General features: G+C 41.1%; 1 protein-coding gene across 1 annotated transcript in view; it reads left to right on the top strand.

Moving 5' to 3' along the window:
- Positions 1-20,000, top strand: part of rabggta (Rab geranylgeranyltransferase subunit alpha) — a 44,247-nt gene that overhangs the window by 15,192 nt on the left and 9,055 nt on the right. The window contains exons 10-16 of the mRNA XM_061888763.1: positions 1,184-1,289; positions 9,525-9,576; positions 9,661-9,749; positions 13,888-13,976; positions 14,047-14,163; positions 14,238-14,351; positions 16,561-16,648. Coding sequence (XP_061744747.1) covers positions 1,184-1,289; positions 9,525-9,576; positions 9,661-9,749; positions 13,888-13,976; positions 14,047-14,163; positions 14,238-14,351; positions 16,561-16,648 — 655 coding nt within the window. The remainder of the gene's footprint in view (positions 1-1,183; positions 1,290-9,524; positions 9,577-9,660; positions 9,750-13,887; positions 13,977-14,046; positions 14,164-14,237; positions 14,352-16,560; positions 16,649-20,000) is intronic.

The following is a 20,000-nucleotide window of genomic DNA, read 5'->3' as shown; positions in this document are numbered from 1 at the left end:
ATGTGAATTCCTGGATTTTTTTTCACATTCTGTCTCTCACAGGTGAAGTGTATCTATGATGAAAATTACAGACCTCTGTCATCATTTGAAGTGGGAGAACTTGCACAATCGGTGGCTGACTAAATACTTTTTTGCCCCACTGTACACCTAGAAATTTGATTTATTTTACAGTTTTACTTAGCTTTTCATATAGATTTTATTAGACTTTCTCTTCTGCTGTTTCCGAATAGCAATATTTTAGTTTTATGGAGAATCAAGGATAGTCCGTTTGATTGACAACACTAAATTGGCCCCAGTGTGTGAATGTGAGTGTGAATGTTGTCTGTCTATCTGTGTTGGCCCTGCGATGAGGTGGCGACTTGTCCAGGGTGTACTCTGCCTTCCGCTTGATTGTAGCTGAGATAGGCACCAGCACCCCCCGCGACCCCAAAGGTAATAAATAAACGGTAGAAAATAGATGGATGGATGGACCTCTTAAATATGTATTCCTTTCTTGTGTTATTTGTATTAGCTTTTGTGTTCTCTTCTGAACAAAACTAATTAATTGTCTTCTGCAAATAATACTAACTTTAAAGTCTTTTATAACCTTTGTTTATGTGATTGAACAATTTTGGTCCCAGTGTTGATCCATGGGGTACGCCACCAGATATATTCAAAGCTGTAGATGTGTGTTTACCCAGCTTGGTTAGGTAGCTTCTTACCCAGTTCAAGACCAACCCTCTGATCCCACAGCATTCTAGTGTTAATTGACTTATTGAAGACTTTGTGGTGATTGTTTTACGATCTGATGCAATTATCATCATTTACGCTTCCTAAGTTTTTATTACAGCTTTTTGTCGTAATGCCACATTGGGCAGGACCCACTTAGAGGACACATGTCCACAGACGGAAACTTTCTATCTATGCCTCGCTGAGCAAAGTTAATGCAAAGACACATGTACTGTACCTCCCATGATCATGCACTCATGGGGGCAGTCCGTCACGGGCCAGGGAGTCCAGAAATTTCTTTCCGTAGGTCCCGACAGGAGCGTCCACTTGGGAGCGACTTGTTCTGGTGTAACGAGAAAGAATGGTGTCCACTCCTTGCTTTGTCCCCCGTCCTATTAATCCTCCCAATTCTGCAAACCCACAAAGCAACAGTGGCATGAACTACATTGGCTAAACTTTCTTAACCACTGCTCAGATATGTGATCTTCCTCCTGGATCCATCAGCGACCTAGCAAATGAGCACAATTTGACGGTGCACTGGTCTGAAAAATACATTCATAGAGACTGTGCGCTGTACACAGGTAACGCATGCCCTGCCACATTCGCCTTTATTCGTCCTTTCGGGTTCAAATGATTGAATGAGCGAAAATGTCAAGTGATGAACCAAATCTAATGTTTATTGACTTTGGCTTGGTCCACACAAGACTCAAGGACAGGGAGAGAACAAAAAGGAGGTGGGAGGTTTTAATTCAATTCAATAAAGTAAATATGTGACTCTTGAAGCTGCTGTATGTCACCGGTCAGAAAATATAAAAATAACAATGGTTTGCGTATGTTGCCAATAGTGGTTTAAAGGACATTTACATTTTTGGGGGATTTTGTCTATCATTGACAATCATTATGAAAGACAAAAATACATTTGTTTTTCTTTTCTTTTTTTATGCATTGTAACTCATAAATACACATTAGCAAACATCATCCAACAAAGGATCCAACGGGAGTGGCTGTATTCCCCCTAGGGCTGGGCAATATGGCCTTTTATTAATATCTCAATATTTTTAGGCTATGTCACGATACACCATATATATCTCGATATTTTGCCTTAGCCCTGAATGAACACTTGATGCTTATAATCACAGCAGTATGATGATTCTATGTGTCTACATTAAAACATTATTTTTCATACTGCATTAATATATGCTCATTTTAAACTTTCATGCAGAGAGGGAAATCCCAACTAAGTCAATTTACCAAAACTGTATTTATTAAACAGTTATCAAGCAGTGGCACAAATATTCATGTAATTTCCAAAACAGAAAGTGTAAGATTGTCAGAGACATTTAAAACAAGCTATTAGTGCAATTTTGTGCATGATGTCACTAAGATGACATATCAAAACAACACTAAATTAAAGCGTACTTTTTATACAGAATGCCACTACAATAATTAAAAAACAAATAAAGTGAACTTTTGTGGTGTGGAAGATGTCACACAAGATATTTAAATAACTGTCAAATAAAAATGCGCTGCATAATAGGTCCCTGCGGACGTTATCACCTTCTGTTATTGACTTTTTTTTTAATAGGATGTTGATCTGGAAATAGTTGCATCGGCATTTTGGTGGTGTGGAACCGAACAGAGATGTTGACATGCAGAGTTTCAAGCACTCCTCATTCTCTAGCGGGTGACTTTTCCAATGATGCTAAATTAGCAGTGCAGCTACTTTTTGTAGCAACGCTTTTGCCGCATAAATGTTGAACATATTCCCGTTTGAAGCCAAACTACCACCGGACGATGGCTTCCGTGCTGTTTTTCTTGGTAATTAATCTTTCCTCCATTTGTTACCAGATTCGCACCTTCTCTCTCTAGTATTACCACCCGCACCTCACCTTTAGCATCACAGCTAATGTGACGCGGGAGCGTGTGACGTTGCACACGTGACGTGTAGGGAGGTGTGCTTGGTTTACGTCTATGTAAGAAGAAGAGACAAGAAAGAGTGGGAAACGCTTGCAGTGTAATGCCCGCAGCTAAAATCAACTGTGTGAGAACGTATACTCGAATATTACGATATAGTAATTTTCTATAAACCCGCGATATATTGAGTATATAGATAAATCGCCCAGCCCTAATCCCGCCTATAAAAACATCCATAAACCTGTCAAGGTTTTATATGAATACTGTACATACGGTATATATGTAATATAGTAACAGGCACATTCGTAATAAGATGTAATATTTGCGTATTTTGCACGTTTCAAGCATACAAAGGTGTATTAATTTAATATATGCATCACAACGTTGGCTTTTTCCTTCAAGAACATTGACTACAACTCACGGCAGACTTTGAGCGACAACACAAATAATAAAGCAAACACTTACTGTTCAATGTCAGCCCTCACTGGGATGACGACTGATGGGATGTTTAATTGAAGAATGAATCATTTAAAAAAAAAAGGCGAGTTCAATAAGCGTCTTTTCGAGTCTTTTTTGCCATCGAGTTGGATGTCGATGTTGACCAACTTCGACCTTGCAAGTGAGAGGCATGATTTATAATCTAGACTTAACTTTCACCAAATCAGAGGCGAGAGAGCAGCTCACCAGCTCATGATGTCAATAGCAGCATAGGCATGATCACGACACCACTTATATTAGGTCCTTAATATTACCAGCTTATAATAACAATATTGGTAATACTTGGTTAATATACAAGTAACGAAATGTAAATGAAGTACTGTTGGCGCTTTTTGGATGTTTTTTTAATGGTTTTATGGGCACAAAGAACGCAATGTCATGACTCTCTTTAGCTCTATTGTTATCTGACATTTTATCATTTATTTACAAGTTAGAATGCATTTAAAAAACATTTGTTCTGGTCTTATATAAGGAATTGTGAATCATAGACAAAATTAAAAAAAAAAGTGCAGTTTCCTTTTAACAAATAATTGTGTATATTTGTCATATTTTGATTTTAAATGAAAAGATTTAAAAATGGTGCTGTGGTCGGTTGCTATATGTAACAATATTCTTTTGTTAGAGGGACGTTGCTCATTATTTTCTTAGCGTATTGCCGTGCGGTTTATTTTATCGTCAACGTTCAATATGTGTTATTACTACACATTTTATTTGTAAAAAAATATATATATATATTTATATACAGTGGGGCAAAAAAGTAATTAGTCAGCCACCGATTGTGCAAGTTCTCCCACTTCAAATGATGACAGAGGTCTGTAATTTTCATCATAGGTACACTTCAACTGTGAGAGACAGAATGTGAAAAAAAATCCAGGAATTCACATTGTAGGAATTTTAAATAATTTATTTGTAAATTATGGTGAAAAATAAGTATTTGGTCAACCATTCATAGCTCTCACTGATGGAAGGAGGTTTTGGCTCAAAATCTCACGATACATGGCCCCATTCATTCTTTCCTTAACACGGATAAATCGTCCTGTCCCCTTAGCAGAAAAACAGCCCCAAAGCATGATGTTTCCACCCCCATACTTCACAGTAAGTCTGGTGTTCTTGGGATGCAACTCAGTGTTCTTCTTCCTCCAAACAGGACGAGTTGAGTTTATACCAAAAAGTTCTATTTTGGGTTCATCTGACCACATGCCATTCTCCCAATCCTCTGGTGTATCCATTTTGGTATAAACTCAACTCGTCGTGTTTGGAGGAAGAAGAATACTGAGTTGCATCCCAAGAACACCATACCTACTGTGAAGCATGGGGCTGGAAACATGATTTGCGGCTGTTTTTCTGCTAAGGGGACAGGACGATTGATCCGTGTTAAGGAAAGAATGAATGGGGCCATTATATTGTGAGATTTTGAGCTAAAACCTCCTTCCATCAGTGAGAGCTTTGAATGGTTGACCAAATACTTATTTTCCACCATAATTTACAAATAAATCCTTTAAAATTCCTACAATGTGATTTCCAGGATTTTTTTTTTTCACATTCGGTCTCTCACAGTTAAAGTGTACCAATGATGAAAATTACAGACCTCTGTCATCATTTTTAGTGGGAGAACTTGCACATTCGGTGGCTGACTAAATACTTTTTTTGCCCCACTATATATATATATATATATATATATATATATATATGTGTATATATATACATCACATGAGAAAGTTTATTCCTACTGTCTATGTTTCAACCTTGCGGCGTATTGTAATTCTTGTCCTCTTTGTTTTTGTGCCATCTACAACCATGGAGTGCTCTGGCACTTTGTCCCTACTAGCTAGGTTCGCTCTAGGCAATCAATTAAAAAAAAGGGTCGGGGATATTTAGTTATAGCTATTGTTGGACCAATAGGAGGGTGGGACTGCAGCATGTTCAAATGCAAGTGCCATCTTGGCAATCCGAGACTTAGAGCAGATTTAAGGGAGGTGTTTGCGGAGCTACACTGGCACGGAGTGGTGATTCATAGTTACTTCTTGTATTGGCAATTAAGTAATTATATGTTCAATGAAGCGTCTTTCTGAGTTGGTAAACGTGCAGACTTTCTCATACTGGTTGACTCAAAGACAACAAATCAAAAATACCATTCCGATATTTAATGTGATTGTAGTCTCTAGTTTTGCTCCTCCTTATGAAATACATTTTCACATATGTTAATATGTGTATTCTGGTTTAATAAGATGACATGCATGTGTTTTAAAGGCTATGTAGAAATAAAACTTAAATTACCATGCTTGAGACTGTAAAAAAGTGAATGAAAAAAAGCAATGTACATGTGAAAATGTGGGTCCCAGCCAGAGTGAGACCAGTTCTCCCGTCCAAAGTCAAAATCCAGTAACTCAATTTTGGTCAAAACTGAGCTGATAATAATTTTGGAGTTCCTAGGTGATATGCTTTACATTAGTGTATGCGATATTGTAATTTGTTCCGTAAGTAAGCTGTTACGCGCATGGCAGGACCTAGCAACTACAACTCTCGCTGCTGTGTTGGATCCGCTTTGGACTGGTCTCTCGCGACTGTGTTGGATCCATTGTGGATTGAACTTTCACAGTATCATGTTAGACCCGCTCGACATCCATTGCTTTCCTCCTCTTTAAGGTTCTCATAGTCATCATTGTCACCGACGTCCCACTGGGTCATTATTGTCACCGATGTCCCACTGGGTGTGAGTTTTCCTTGCCCTTGTGTGGGCCTACCGAGGATGTCGTGGTGGTTTGTGCAGCCCTTTGAGACACTAGTGATTTAGGGCTATATAAGTAAACATTGATTGATTGATTGACATAACCGCGTAGATACAACAGAAAAACCTAGTATCTCAAGGGACCAATCAGAGCTTTTTTGTCGGTCGCCTTATTGTCTTTAATGAGACATTTGCACGAATGGGGGCCGACGGTCAACCTGATTATGTGATATTATGGCACGAGGGGATATTTGGAAGATTGGCCCAGGACGTTGCAAGCACCTTCATTAAATGTATTGTTCTTGATTCTTCCCCTTGCATACTCTTTTGGGCAGATAACTGTGGAGGTCAAAATAAAAACTGGACGCTGTACACGGCTCTTGCCCAATGTGCAAACGCAGAATGGGGCCCACCCGAGATTGTGATAAAATATCTGGAGAAAGGGCACACGTTCATGAGAGCAGATTAAATTCATGGCTCAATCGGCAAGAAAATGAAAGCTCAAGAAAACATCCATACGTTTGATGACTTTGTAGATCTTTGTAAGACAGCGTCAAGATGGATTGGTTTTCCTTTGTTTTCTCAAAATCAGCTGGATGTGAGTTACTAGGTTTTGCTTTTGGACGGGAGAGTTGAGAACCCCTTTTTTTTAAGGACACTCTTCACAAATACGCATAAATAAGTAAAACAAAAACAAATACACGTTTATATAAAGTGTGAAAAGACCACTTAAGCAGGTGGGTATTGAGAAGTGATTTGAATGTCTGTAGAGAGTCTGAGTTCCTGATATGTGGTAATGCTACTTTATTGTCCCACTTAGGGGAATTTGTCTTGGACTCAGCAACTGGGCCTTAAAAGGTTTTCACAATCACAATGCCAGCAAACAGTCCATCAATAACCATACCATCTCAAGAAGTACAAACAGCAGTGTATTGCACATACTTAAACATTACACACTGCACATACCTACGCCATTGGAAAGACATCCATTAAACGACATATGCTAAGAATACACTTAAGTAAAATGACACAATCAAAAATATTGCAGTCTTTAGCCTAAAGCAGCATTGTTTAGAAATTTGATGGAGGTTGGAAGGTCTTATTCTTAAAGCTGTCGATTTTGCAGTTGGGGACTCTGCCTGAGGGTAGGATATGGTATTCTAAGTGGAAAATGATGTGATGGCTCAGTCACGATCATCTGGGCTTTTCTAAGAACGGGTCTGTTCATAAATGTACTGCAAGGTCTGATAGTCACTTTTTCCCCCGTGTACTAAATGAGCCCGTCTGGGTTTCAGCTTCACTGTATGGTTGCCTTACCAGGCTGACATCCCATGTCGGAGCAAGCTCTCCAGTATGGCCTTATAAAAATTAAAATCTGGTGTTTTTTTCCCCTCACACTTTCCACATGGACGTTTCATCTAAAAGAGTTACCTTAAATGAACTCCGAGATACGTATATGAGCTGACCTGCTGAGGCATGTATTACAACAGAACTTTACACTACAATTGATTTTGAGAACCCCTGTTTTAAAGGACACTCTTTTTTCAAAGATTTATATACAGTGTGAAAAGACCGTTTAAGCAGGTGGGTATTGAGCAGAGATTTGAATGTCTGAAGAGAGTCTGAGTTCCTGATATGTGGTTGCACGGTAATGGTACTTTATGTTCCCACTTAAGGGAATTTGTACTATGTGATGGCTCAGTCACTATTATCTGGGCTTTCCAAAGAATGGGTATTTTCATAACTGTACTGCAAGGTCTGATAGTCACTTTTTCCCCTGTGTGCTAAATGAGCCAGTCTGGTTTTCAGCTTGCCATACCAGGATGTAGGGCTGGGCGATACGGCCTTTTATTAATATCTCGATATTTTTGGGCCATGTCACGATGCACGATATATATCACAATATTTTGCCTTAGCCTTGAATGATGCACTTGATGCATAAAATCACAGCAGTATGATGATTTTGTGTGTCTACATTAAAACCTTCTTCATACTGCATTGATATATGCTCATTTTAAACTTTCATGCAGAGAGGGAAATCACAACTAAGTCATTTTAGCAAAACTGTATTTATTTAACAGTTATTAAGCAGTGGCACAAACATTCATGACATTTCAAAACAGAAAGTGCAAGATTGTCAGAGACATTTTAAAACAAGCTATGAGTGCACTTTTGTGCATGATGTCACTAAGATGACATATCAAAACAACACTAAATTAAAGTGCACTTTTGTACGGAACGCCACTACAACAGTTTACAACAAATAAAGTGCACTTTTTTGCATGATGTCACACAAGATATCTAAATAGGTGTCAAATAAAAATTAGCTGCATAATTAATCAAATAACAGTGCTGCTACTTTTTGTAGCAAAGCTTTTGCCGCATAACTGTTCAACATATTCCCACTTGAAGCCAAACCACTGCCAGACGATGGACCCTTGGGAATTAATTCTTCCTTTATTTGTTACCAAATTGGCACCTTCTCTCTCTCGTATTACCACTCGCAAAGCTCCCTTAGCATCACAGCTAATGTTACCCATGTAGCTACCTCTCTGCTCGGGGAGGGTGTGTGACGTTGCACGCGTGACGTATGTAAGAAGGTGCGCTTGTTTTTTATGTCTCTGTGAGAAGGAGAGACAAGAGTGGGATACACATGTAGTGTAATGCCTGTAGCTAAAAGCAACTGCGTGAGAACGTATACCCGAAGATCACGATATAGTCATTTTCTATATCGCACAGAGACAAACCCGCGATATATCGAGTATACGGGGCGGTATAGCTCGGTCGGTAGAGTGGGCGTGCCAGCAACTTGGGGGTTGCAGTTTCGATTCCCGCTTCCGCCATCCTAGTCACTGCCGTTGTGTCCTTGGGCAAGACGCTTTACCCACCTGCTCCCAGTGCCACCCACACTGGTTTAAATGTAACTTAGATATTGGGTTTCACTATGTAAAGCGTTTTGAGTCACTAGAGAAAAGCGCTATATAAATATAATTCACTTCACTTCACTTCAGTATCGATATATCGCCCAGCCCTACCAGGAAGCTCTCTATTACGGCCTTATAAAAATTAAAATCTGGTGTTTTTTCCCCTCACACTTTCCACATGGACATTTCATTTAAAACAGTTGCATTAAATGAACTCCGAGATACGTATATGAGCTGACCTGCTGAGGATGTATTACAACAGAGCTGTAGTCTCTAATTGATTTTGAGTCCAAGACATCTGGTTAGTTTTGTTAATATTCAAAATGAGATGGTAAGAGTAGAGGCAGCGACGTGTGTCTGGTTTTAGTGATAGATGTTACTTTGTAAAATAATTCCATTACCTATTGGTTATATTGAACTGATCAGTCAGTGTAACCATATGTTACAGAAATTTCCCTGTCTGGTTCTATGGTCCTCATCACATTTTGAGGTGTTTTTATTTTCCCCAAAACATTTTCGAAAATTGTATAACCTCACAGATCTTTGACATTAGAGGTTCTTCTGTAAAAGCCTACAAAATATATTTCAGTGTTTGTGTTTCAGTATCTTGACATTCGTGCACTACTTTGTACGTTGCTCCTTTTGATTCTATTATCCATTTGACCCAGAAAGATGAGTCGGGTAGGTTTGTCTCTGATTTTAAAAGACTGCAATTTTTCTGCAAGCTTCAAAAACAAAGTTGACTTTCTCAGGTCGAACTGAGAGTTGGTGTCGTGACTCTGCCACTGATCAGCAACTGTTCAGGTAATTATTTACTGGATTATTAAATCGTGCTTGTTTCTCTTTTTCTCCCAAGAGAATATCTGAGTGTTCTCTGTTCTTGCTTAGGAGCGAGCTTTCTGTGGAGAAGAGCTCTGTGCTGCAGTCTGAGCTACAATCATGTAACCAGCTACAAGAACTGGAGCCACTCAATAAGTGTAAGTCTAGTTTAAAATTGGTTTTGGGTTTTTGTTCCTCACAAAGCGGAGAATTCATATTTGCTGCTTGGCGCATTAGTACCTCCGCTATAGCGGGCTTTGTTGCGAGCCATTAAAAAATAATGTGTTTTTGGAAGCATCTTGAAGGAAAGGTGCAGATTGCACTCTAAAAAACTTTCACTATGACTCAGACCTTTTTGGAGTGTGTGAAAATCTGTGTTAATTTTTGAAGGTATAAGATGACTAATTTTGGCCCTCTTTTCTAATTAATCCCAAATATGTTTAAAATTAGATTTTCCCCCAGGAAGCCCTACTAAGTATGTCTCTATGAACTTTGTATTGCTCAGTGGGAACAAAGACGTGTGTTCCCCAAACTAATATACACATTTATATTTTCTATCATACCATGAGATTTCTGAACTTGTATTAACTAAGAAAATTCTATGCTGATGTTTAGCTCACCAAATATTAAAAAAAAAAGTAAATATGTTACCTGCGAGTATTTTTCGGATTATAAATCGCTCCGGAGTATACGTCGTACTGGCCGAAAATGCATAATAAAGAAGGAAAAAAACATATATACGTCGAACTGGTGTATAAGTCGCTTTTTTTGGGGAATTTATTGGATAAAATCCAATACCGAGAGTAGACATTTGAAAGGCAATTTAAAATAAAGAATAGTGAACAACAGGCTGAATAAATGTAGGTTGTATGACACATAAATAACCAACTGAGAAGCTGCCTGGTATGTTAACATAACATATTATGGTAAGAATCATTCAAATAACTATAACATATAGAACATGCTATACGTTTACCAAACAATCAGTCACTCCTAATCGATAAATCCGATGAAATCTTCTTCCTCAATGTCGCTTCTAAACAACTCTGCCAACTCCAAAGGTATGCGCCGCTTCCTCTTGTCGTTTTCTGCTGCATATTTCACTACGTCCAGCTCGTAATCTGCAGTACATGATTTGTTTTCGGTGCCATTTTTGTTCAGCCCTTCTCAGTTTTTATAAGTTGCCGCCAACGATTAAATGATCCAATTTTAATAGCTACGGCAGTAGCATATAGCAGTTATCATTCCATGACCCACAATGCACTTCTGCCATGACCCTCCCCCGCCAAATTCTTATCGGTTGACGTTTATGTGACGATTGCTGACGTGTGTGATACGATTGCTGACATTTTCTTCGTCTCTTCGCGGAATGAGATAAATAATATTATTCGATATTTTACGGTAATGGACCAGCTCTATACTCTCGGCAGGGTTCTTGAGGGTGCATGGGAGTTTGCCCAACCAGTCTACATGTGCTTTGTGGACTTGGAGAAGGCATTCGACCGTGTCCCTCGGGAAGTCCTATGGGGAGTGCTCAGAGAGTTTGGGGTATCAGACTGTCTTATTGTGGCGGTCCGCTCCCTGTACGATCAGTGCCAGAGCTTGGTCCGCACTGGTAAGTCAAACACGTTTCCAGTGAAGGTTGGACTCCTCTAAGGCTGTCCTTTGTCACCGATTCTGTTCATAACTTTTATGGACAGAATTTCTAGGCGCAGTCAAGGCGTTGAGGGGTTCCGGTTTGGTGACCGCAGGATTAGGTCTCTGCTTTTTGCAGATGATGTGGTCCTGATGGCTTCATCTGACCGGGATCTTCAGCTCTCACTGGATCGGTTCGCAGCCGAGTGTGAAGCGACCGGAATGAGAATCAGCACCTCCAAATCCGAGTCCATGGTTCTCGCCCGGAAAAGGGTGGAGTGCCATCTCCAGGTTGGGGAGGAGACCCTGCCCCAAGTGGAGGAGTTCAAGTACCTAGGAGTCTTGTTTACGAGTGGGGGAAGAGTGAATCGTGAGATCAACAGGCGGATCGGTGCGGTGTCTTCAGTAATGCGGACGTTGTTCCAATCCGTTGTGGTGAAGAAGGAGCTGAGCCGGAAGGCAAAGCTCTCAATGTACCGGTCGATCTACATTCCCATCCTCACCTCTGGTCATGAGCTTTGGGTCATGACCGAAAGGATAAGATCACAAGTACAAGCGGCCGAAATGAGTTTCCTCCGCCGTGTGGCGGGGCTCTCCCTTAGAGATAGGGTGAGAAGCTCTGCCATCCGGGAGGAACTCAAAGTAAAGCCGCTGCTCCTTCACATCGAGAGGAGCCAGATGAGGTGGTTCGGGCATCTGTTCAGGATGCCACCCGAACGCCTCCCTAGGGAGGTGTTTAGGGCACATCCAACCGGTAGGAGGCCACGGGGAAGACCCAGGACATGTTGGGAAGACTATGTCTCCCGGCTGGCCTGGGAACGCCTCGGGATCCCCCGGGAAGAGCTAGAAGAAGTGGCTGGGGAAAGGGAAGTCTGGGTTTCCCTGCTTAGGCTGTTTCCCCCGCGACCCGACCTCGGATAAGCGGAAGATGATGGATAGATGGATGGATGGATGGATGGATGGATATTACGGTAATGTGTTAATAATTTCACACATAAGTCGCTCCGGAGTATATGTCGCACCCCCGGCCAAACTATGAAAAAAAATGCGATTTATACTCTGAAAAATACGGTACCTGTTTTAGTCAAACCCATCCATCCATTTTTCTACCGTTTATTCCCTTTGGGGTTGCGGAAGGCGCTGGTGCCTATCTCAGGAGGGGTACACCCTGGACAAGACGCCACCTCATTGCAGGGCCAACACAGATAGACAAAATTCACACTCACATTCACACTCTAGGGCAGCGGTCTTCAACCTTTTTGTAGCTGCGGTGAGGGAATTCTTTTTTTTTTTTTTTGTCATGAAAAAGGGAGTTTTTTTGGGTTGGTGCACTAATTGTAAGTTTATCTTGTGTTTTGTATGTTGATTTAATTAAAAATAAAAAGTAATAAAAAATTCTTCTCCGGCCTGGTGGTTGGGGACCACTGCACTAGGGCACATTTAGTGTTGCCAATCCCCGGGTGCATGTCTTTGGAAGTGGGAGGAAGCCGGAGTACCCGGAGGAAACCCACACAGTCACGGGGAGGACATGCAAACTCCACACAGAAAGATCCCGAGCCTGGGATTGAACCCAGGACTACTCAGGACCATCTTATTGTGAGGCAGACGCACTAACTCCGCTTCCACCGTGGTGCCCGTGCTGTTTTAGTCAAACCACGTCACTATAATTTGGTCCCTATAGTCTGTAGCAGGGGTGTCAAACTCAATTGCCTGTTCATTCAAAATTCCAAGCCCTCTTAAAATAGTGGGCCAAAGAGGATTAGGAAGGATACAGATTAAAATATAGATATAAGATCCAAGATATGATACAGATGTGTTATGCGTCAGTAATCTTTGGTTGTGTGCAGCCAGTGAATGTGTTTTTCTGTAGACATACTTCTTTTTTGTAAACTCCACTTGTGTCAACTTTATTTTTAACATCATGTGGATGAAGTGTGCGTTATTGAAAGCATCAGTGCTGGTGTTAGAAAAGTGTGAATGTGTTTTGTACAGACAGCCTTTAATAGTTAAAAGGGTGTTTGTTTTTATTGGTGTACCACTAAATTATTGCTACTTTGGGAGGTAATATGACACACCAAGTAAGAATGGTTAGTGCAATGCATTCTATTAATACCATTGTGGCCACTATCAATAGTTATATTAGTTAAGATGTAGATGAGGTGGTGAAGCAACAGGAAGCCTGGATTCTTATTTGCTGAAATTCGCCATACAAGAGAAAATTTTGACAGTGTATCATGTGTTGACTAAGAAGAGCACTAGGACAGATTGTTTATCAACTTCACATTGCCCAGCTGCCATTCGCATGGATAAAGAATGCAGTCTGCATACACAGAAGGTTCATTAATGAATCAAGTCCCAGTGCAGCGGGATCAGTGCAGCTCCCTGGCAAAGGAATCCGTCACTGGCTCAAAATGATTCCTGCAGAAGTCAACACTTGGCTTCCTGGCTTGAACCCAGACCTGGCTTGGGCTTCGGTGGCAGTGATGTTGCTGCATCTGGTTCCCAGGAAGGGTGGCAGAGAGCTCGAGGTCTTGCCATTGGTCTTAGGCCAACCAGATACAGCCTTTTGTTCCCTTCTAAAACTGGCACTTGTTTGTGGGTTTGTTATCGGAACCTGGGCTTGAGTAAAACTGTTTTTTATCTCTGTGCTTTCCTCTGCAGGGTGCTTGTTGACTATCATCCTGCTGATGAGGGCGCTAGATCCCCTCGGATACGAGAAGGAGACTCTTGCTCATTTCCAAACTCTCAAAGTAAGGCCACAGGGAAATGTAGTGTTCATTAACTGGAGGTGACTTTTATTTCACACCGCCTCTCCCTCAGGAAGTGGACTCAATGCGCTCAGCCTACTACAGCGACCTGTGCAGCAAGTTCATGATCGAAAACACCATCTTGAAAATGGAGTACGCTGAAGTGCGCGTCTTCAGTGTCGCTGACAAGGTTTGTGTCCAACGATCGACACACCAAACCCTCTTTCATTTTGGAACGGTCACTGCTAGCTTCTTTCCCAACAGAACCTGACCACGTTGTGCCATTTAGACCAGCTGCTCCTCGTTACCCATATCGACCTGTCTTCCAACCAACTGCGGCTAATTCCTGCTCACTTTGCCATGTTGCAGTGTCTGGAGGTGAAAATATGACACGACCCCAAAGTTTCTGCATGTGTTTTAGAGGGAAAGTGCATTTTTTGGGGAGAATTTTGCCTATAATTCACAATCCTTGTGTAAGACAAGAACATGTGTTTTTGCAAAATTTGTAAAATGCGGCAAGTACGAGATGGCTAACAATGCACGTAATGGGAGTAATCTATTGCGCCTATGAAACCCTGTGAAAAAAGATCCAAAAACCGCCAACAATACTCTTTTTACATTTTGTGACCTGAATATTAACCAAGTACTAGTGATATTGTTATTATAAGTGCTAACGCAGAGGAACTACTTTTTGCGCCGCTGTGATTACAGAAAGTTAACTAGCTTACGCTGCTATTGACATACTGTGCTGGTGAGAAAAGACATGGAAAGACACTCTTTAGCGTTTTTACCTGCGTGACGATTATGATTAATTCTACATCCAAACGGGAAATATGAACATTGCATCAGTCGGCATACCAGTGAGAGCAGACATTTTACAATACAATAAGTGTTTGTTTTATGGTTTACTATGTTGACAGTTAGGTAACAAATACCACACTGACAAACCTTATCCTACTGTTACTATAACAATCTACAAGGTTAATATAGATGGTTTCTCTTTCTTCCCCTCCATTTATCTGCTTTCTTTTGTATTTCAAGTTATCATTACATTTATGTATTGTTGCATCCGAACAATTGTATTGTTGATAATCGAGGTAATTATTGAATATCCGTAGTTCTATTTCTATATGGTATTTGTATTGCTCCATTTGTAGTGTAATAATGCTCATCGTAATTTCTGTATTGTTATTTATTTCACTAACTGCATCTTTGCTATCATTTTACCATCATATTTGTGAATATCGTATTTGCTGATGTTGTTCTATTGTTGTTGTTGTTATTGTTGTGTTTGCTGTTATTGTTTTTGTCTCTCTGTCTTATCCCCCTATTTCTTCCTTTTTTTCCTCTTTCTATCCCCTCCTGCTCCGGCCCGGCTGCACCTAATAATAATATAAATCCATTTAAATAAAGTCAAATACAAATAAGGCAACAAGAGAAGTATCCCACGCTTTTCTTTTGTAAAGTAAATTTGTACAGCAAATATGGGCATCGACATCAACTATATGATTTGCCTGAGAAGCTGGACAGGACTAAAAAACAAACAAAAAAAAAATACTATGTTGATAGTTTGTATTTCTTGTTTAGCACTTTGCAATGTTTCTACTTGCTGGGTCTGTTTATCATTCAGCTTCTAACACTTGTAGATCTTCCTCCTTGTATTGAGGCTCAAAAATAAAAAGTTGTGGACCATAATTTTTTCCAAGTAGTCGTCGTTGGCTATCATGTAGTCCGCCATGAGTAGTGGTAGTAGTTGTTGTTGAAGGAAATAACAAACTTTGTGTTGCGTCTGCGAGATTAATAGGCAGTCGTATGCTTAAAATGAGAAAAATATGTAAATATTACATGTTTTTAATGAACATGCCTGTTACTACATTACATATACCGTATTTCCTTGAATTGCCACAGGGAATATAGTATGCGCCTGCCTTGAATTACTGCCGGGTCAAACTCGCATCGCAAAATAATTAGCGCATGCTTGGTATTACCGCCCGGTCAAACTCGTGATGTCACGAGTGACACTTCCCCTGTCATCATTTTCAAAATGGAGGAGGCTGATTTCAATACCGGTAATTTGAAATCGCATATAAGGAAGAAGATTAAGAGCTATTCAGTAGGATTTAAGGTCATAGCTTACATCACACTCAAATTTTACTGCATACCTTTGGTAAGTGCCGGAGTCAGAAGAGGTTTTAAAATAATAAGTGCATGCTTACTTTTACCGCATGCCTTTGGTAAGCGCAGGAGTGAGAAGAGGTTTTAAATTAATTAGCGCCCCGGCGGCAATTCAAGGAAATACGGTATACTTGCATTGTGTATAAAAAAAAATGATGGATGTTTTTAAGAGCGCTTTGTAGGTGAAATAGGTAAAACTCTTATTGGCTCCATTTTTAGCTGTCTTTTGCTAGCGTTTATTTACATGTTAAAATGCATTAAAAAAAACAAAATGTGTGTCTGCTTATCTCACCTAAGGACTGTGAATGAAAGACAAAATACCGCCAAAAAGTGCCTTTCCCAATTTAATGCTTTATTTTTTTGCTATTGTGTGTGTGCTGTGCAATAGTTGCATCCCTGACTTTCACTACAGGTATTGGAGGCTGATGATAATTCCATAGAACATATTGAAGGAGTCTGGTGCCTTCCCAAACTGGAGGAGGTCCTCTTGAAGAATAACAGTATCCTTTGAAGTTAGTTTGGTCTCTTGAGGCCAGCACAGACCAGATACGGTCATGACTTATACATATAATACCTTATTATAGGTGCACATACAGAAAAATTGAAGGCTGCAGCGGCCCACTTTTCAGGGGCCGAAATTCAAAGCACAGTTCAGATCGCTGGCTGGACCGGATAAGCATTTGTTGCGCCCCCCCGATTATGCTTTTCGAATGTGCTATCATACATATTTAATGTGTTATTTGGTACAGGCAGGGTTTAATAGTTAAAGCTGTGTCATTGTTATTTGTATTCACTTTCATTTTTTATACTTTTGGTGGTAATTTGGCCCCCTTATTAAGATATGTTGATCCAATTCAGCCAATGAATACCACTCTGGCCCCCAGCTCCAGTTGTAATTCAAACATTATTTGTATAGGAAATACAACAATAATGTCAAGGTTAGTTCGGTTTGGCCTCCTTATTTACAGAAGCTTTTATCATGAATGTTGATTTTTAAATTGTCCAACGAGCCACATTGGACCCGAGGAGGTATTTCATCCGGCCTTATACACTAAACTATTAACATCTTAAGATTTGTGTTATAAGTGACCAGGCAAATTAGTGCAAAAGCTAGCAATATCCATCCATCCATTTTCTACCGCTTATGCCTTTCGGGGTTCGGGGGTGGTGCTGGAGCCTATCTCACAATATATTTCATAATAATAATAATCATGTAATTTACTTTTAACTATGCCAAGAGCCCCCAAAAATGGTCAAATGTCTTCTGAGCTGCACTTTTGACCCACTTGTGTTATTTGTTCTTTTACATCAGGGGGGTCCAAAGACTCTAAAAATGGGACCCATTACCTCCCTGCTTGGGACTCAGCATCAAGGGTTGGAATTGGGGGTTAAATCACCAAAAATGATTCCCGGGCGCAGCCACCGCTGCTGCCCACTGCTCCCCTCACCTACCAGGGGGTGATCAAGGTTGATGGGTCACATGCAAAGAATAATTACTAGAGTGTGTGTGACAATCATTGGTACTTTAACTTTATAAACTGTATATATTTAATTACATAAAAAGTGTATTATTAGTGATTAGTATTTCATCTGTATATCTTTAAATTGTGGCCTTTTTTTAACCTATTGTCCCCATGTTTGCTGCCTATCAAAAACAAACCTGGGGTTGGCCCAAGGGTTGATCCGCATTGCTGGCAGTAACTTGGACATGTTTCCAGTGAGGGTTGGACTACGCGAAGGCTGTCCTTTGTCACCGATTCTGTTCATAACTTTTATGGACAGAATCTCTCGGCGCAGTCAAGGCGTTGAGGGGTTCCGGTTTGGTGACCGCAGGATTAGGTCTCTGCTTTTTGCAGATGATGTGGTCCTGATGGCTTCATCTGACCGGGATCTTCAGCTCTCGCTGGATCGGTTCGCAGCCGAGTGTGAAGCGACCGGAATGAGAATCAGCACCTCCAAGTCCGAGTCCATGGTTCTCGCCCGGGAAAGGGTGGAGTGCCATCTCCGGGTTGGGGAGGAGACCCTGCCCCAAGTGGAGGAGTTCAAGTACCTCAGAGTCTTGTTCACGAGTGGGAGAAGAGTGGATCGAGAGATCGACAGGCGGATCGTTGCGGCGTCTTCAGTAATGCGGACGTTGTATCGATCCGTTGTGGTGAACAAGGAGCTGAGCCGGAAGGCAAAACTCTCAATTTACTGGTCGATCTACATTCCCATCCTCACCTATGGTCATGAGCTTTGGGGCATGACCGAAAGGATAAGATCACGGGTACAAGCGGCCGAAATGAGTTTCCTCCGCTGGGTGGCGGGGCTCTCCCTTAGAGATAGGGTGAGGGTAGGAGCTCAAAGTAAAGCTGCTGCTCCTCCACATCGAGAGGAGCCAGATGAGGTGGCTCGGGCATCTGGTCAGGATGCCACCCGAACGCCTCCCTAGGGAGGTGTTTAGGGCACGTCCAACCGGTAGGAGGCCACGGGGAAGACCCAGGACAGGTTGGGAAGACTATGTCTCCCGCCTGGCCTGGGAACGCCTCAGGATCCCCCGGGAAGAGCTAGACGAAGTGACTGGGGAGAGGGAAGACTTCCCTGCTTAGGCTGCTGCCCCCGCGACCCGACCTCGAATAAGCGGAAGATGATGGCTGGATGGATGGATGGGTTGGCCCAGTTTACATGATTATATAACACTTGGAATGGGATCAAAGACAAGTTGTTTTTTAAAATTTAGTATAGTTTAGAAAGTTTAGTTTCTCTTTTTACACCGCTGGGCTTGCAAAGGTGCCAAGTGGGAAAGTAAAAGAAAGATTTTGCTGCTCCATGACTCCAGTTCACCCGCAGGACTGGAGATGTACTGTTTTTTGTTCTGTTCATTTATGCAACTTTATTCATGGCAAAGGGCAAATGAGTCCACTCTAAGGAGAGATGTCAGAATGCGGTGAAAATGTTGATGTCCCCTGCTAGTACCTGCTAGTATTTGTGTGCTGCTTTGCTGGCCTCTTTCCAAAAAGTCCATCTGCCACAGGACTTGACCTCACAAACTTAAAGCGAAACCCAAATCTTTACAGAACAACAGATTAATAGTGAAATTCACCTCAAATAAAAACTTATTTAGTTACTTCAAGGTTAAAATGGGCTTTTGCAGGTGAATTATATTTTATACGCAGAGCCAAAATCCAATCAATATGGGCTCGAGTGGACGCCAATAGTGTTAAGAAGTTGAGTCTTATATTTAATCCCCACTCACAGTTAGCAGTGACTCAGGCAATGTGTGATTCAGCCCAGTGTGTGCCAGGCTCTGTGCCGCAAAACAACCCTGCTAAGAGAGTGCACGCATCTAACAGTGTGTGAGGAGCGTCACATAAGGAAAAATACTGTTTACAAACTTTAAGTAGATTGTGCCATTGCAGTTGATTTTTTTTTATATACTCAATTGTTTGATTGACTACAAGTGAAGTTTGCCATTTCAAGCAGTGTCATTAAGTCAGCACAACACCTTCCCCTTCACGCTTCATTTCCTTTTATAATCTTGGCGGGATTGATGAGCTCTGCAGGTTAGGATGCTTATGTAGTATACACATTGTTTTTCTTTGTTTGCACGGTTTCAGTGCGTAAATGCAGTTGACACTTTTTCTTTTTCCCTTTTGTTGAAGCACCGTGGCGCTCTTGACAGCATCTAATCAGCATACTGACTTTGCAGAAGCACTCCAAAAACGTATCTCTTGTTCACAGCCCCCAGCTTTAGGGCGTCTCAAAGATTCAAATTGAATTTAGGTCTGGGTCCCAGCTCGGCCATTCTAAAATGTATGTTTTCTCTTGTCGCTATGGTTGGCGCTTGAAGTCCTCATACTCATTGTCAGTCTC

This window comes from Nerophis ophidion, linkage group LG26 (genome assembly GCF_033978795.1).
Source record: "Nerophis ophidion isolate RoL-2023_Sa linkage group LG26, RoL_Noph_v1.0, whole genome shotgun sequence".
Taxonomy (NCBI): Eukaryota; Metazoa; Chordata; class Actinopteri; order Syngnathiformes; family Syngnathidae; genus Nerophis; species Nerophis ophidion.
This window is presented reverse-complemented; position numbering and strand designations above follow the sequence as displayed.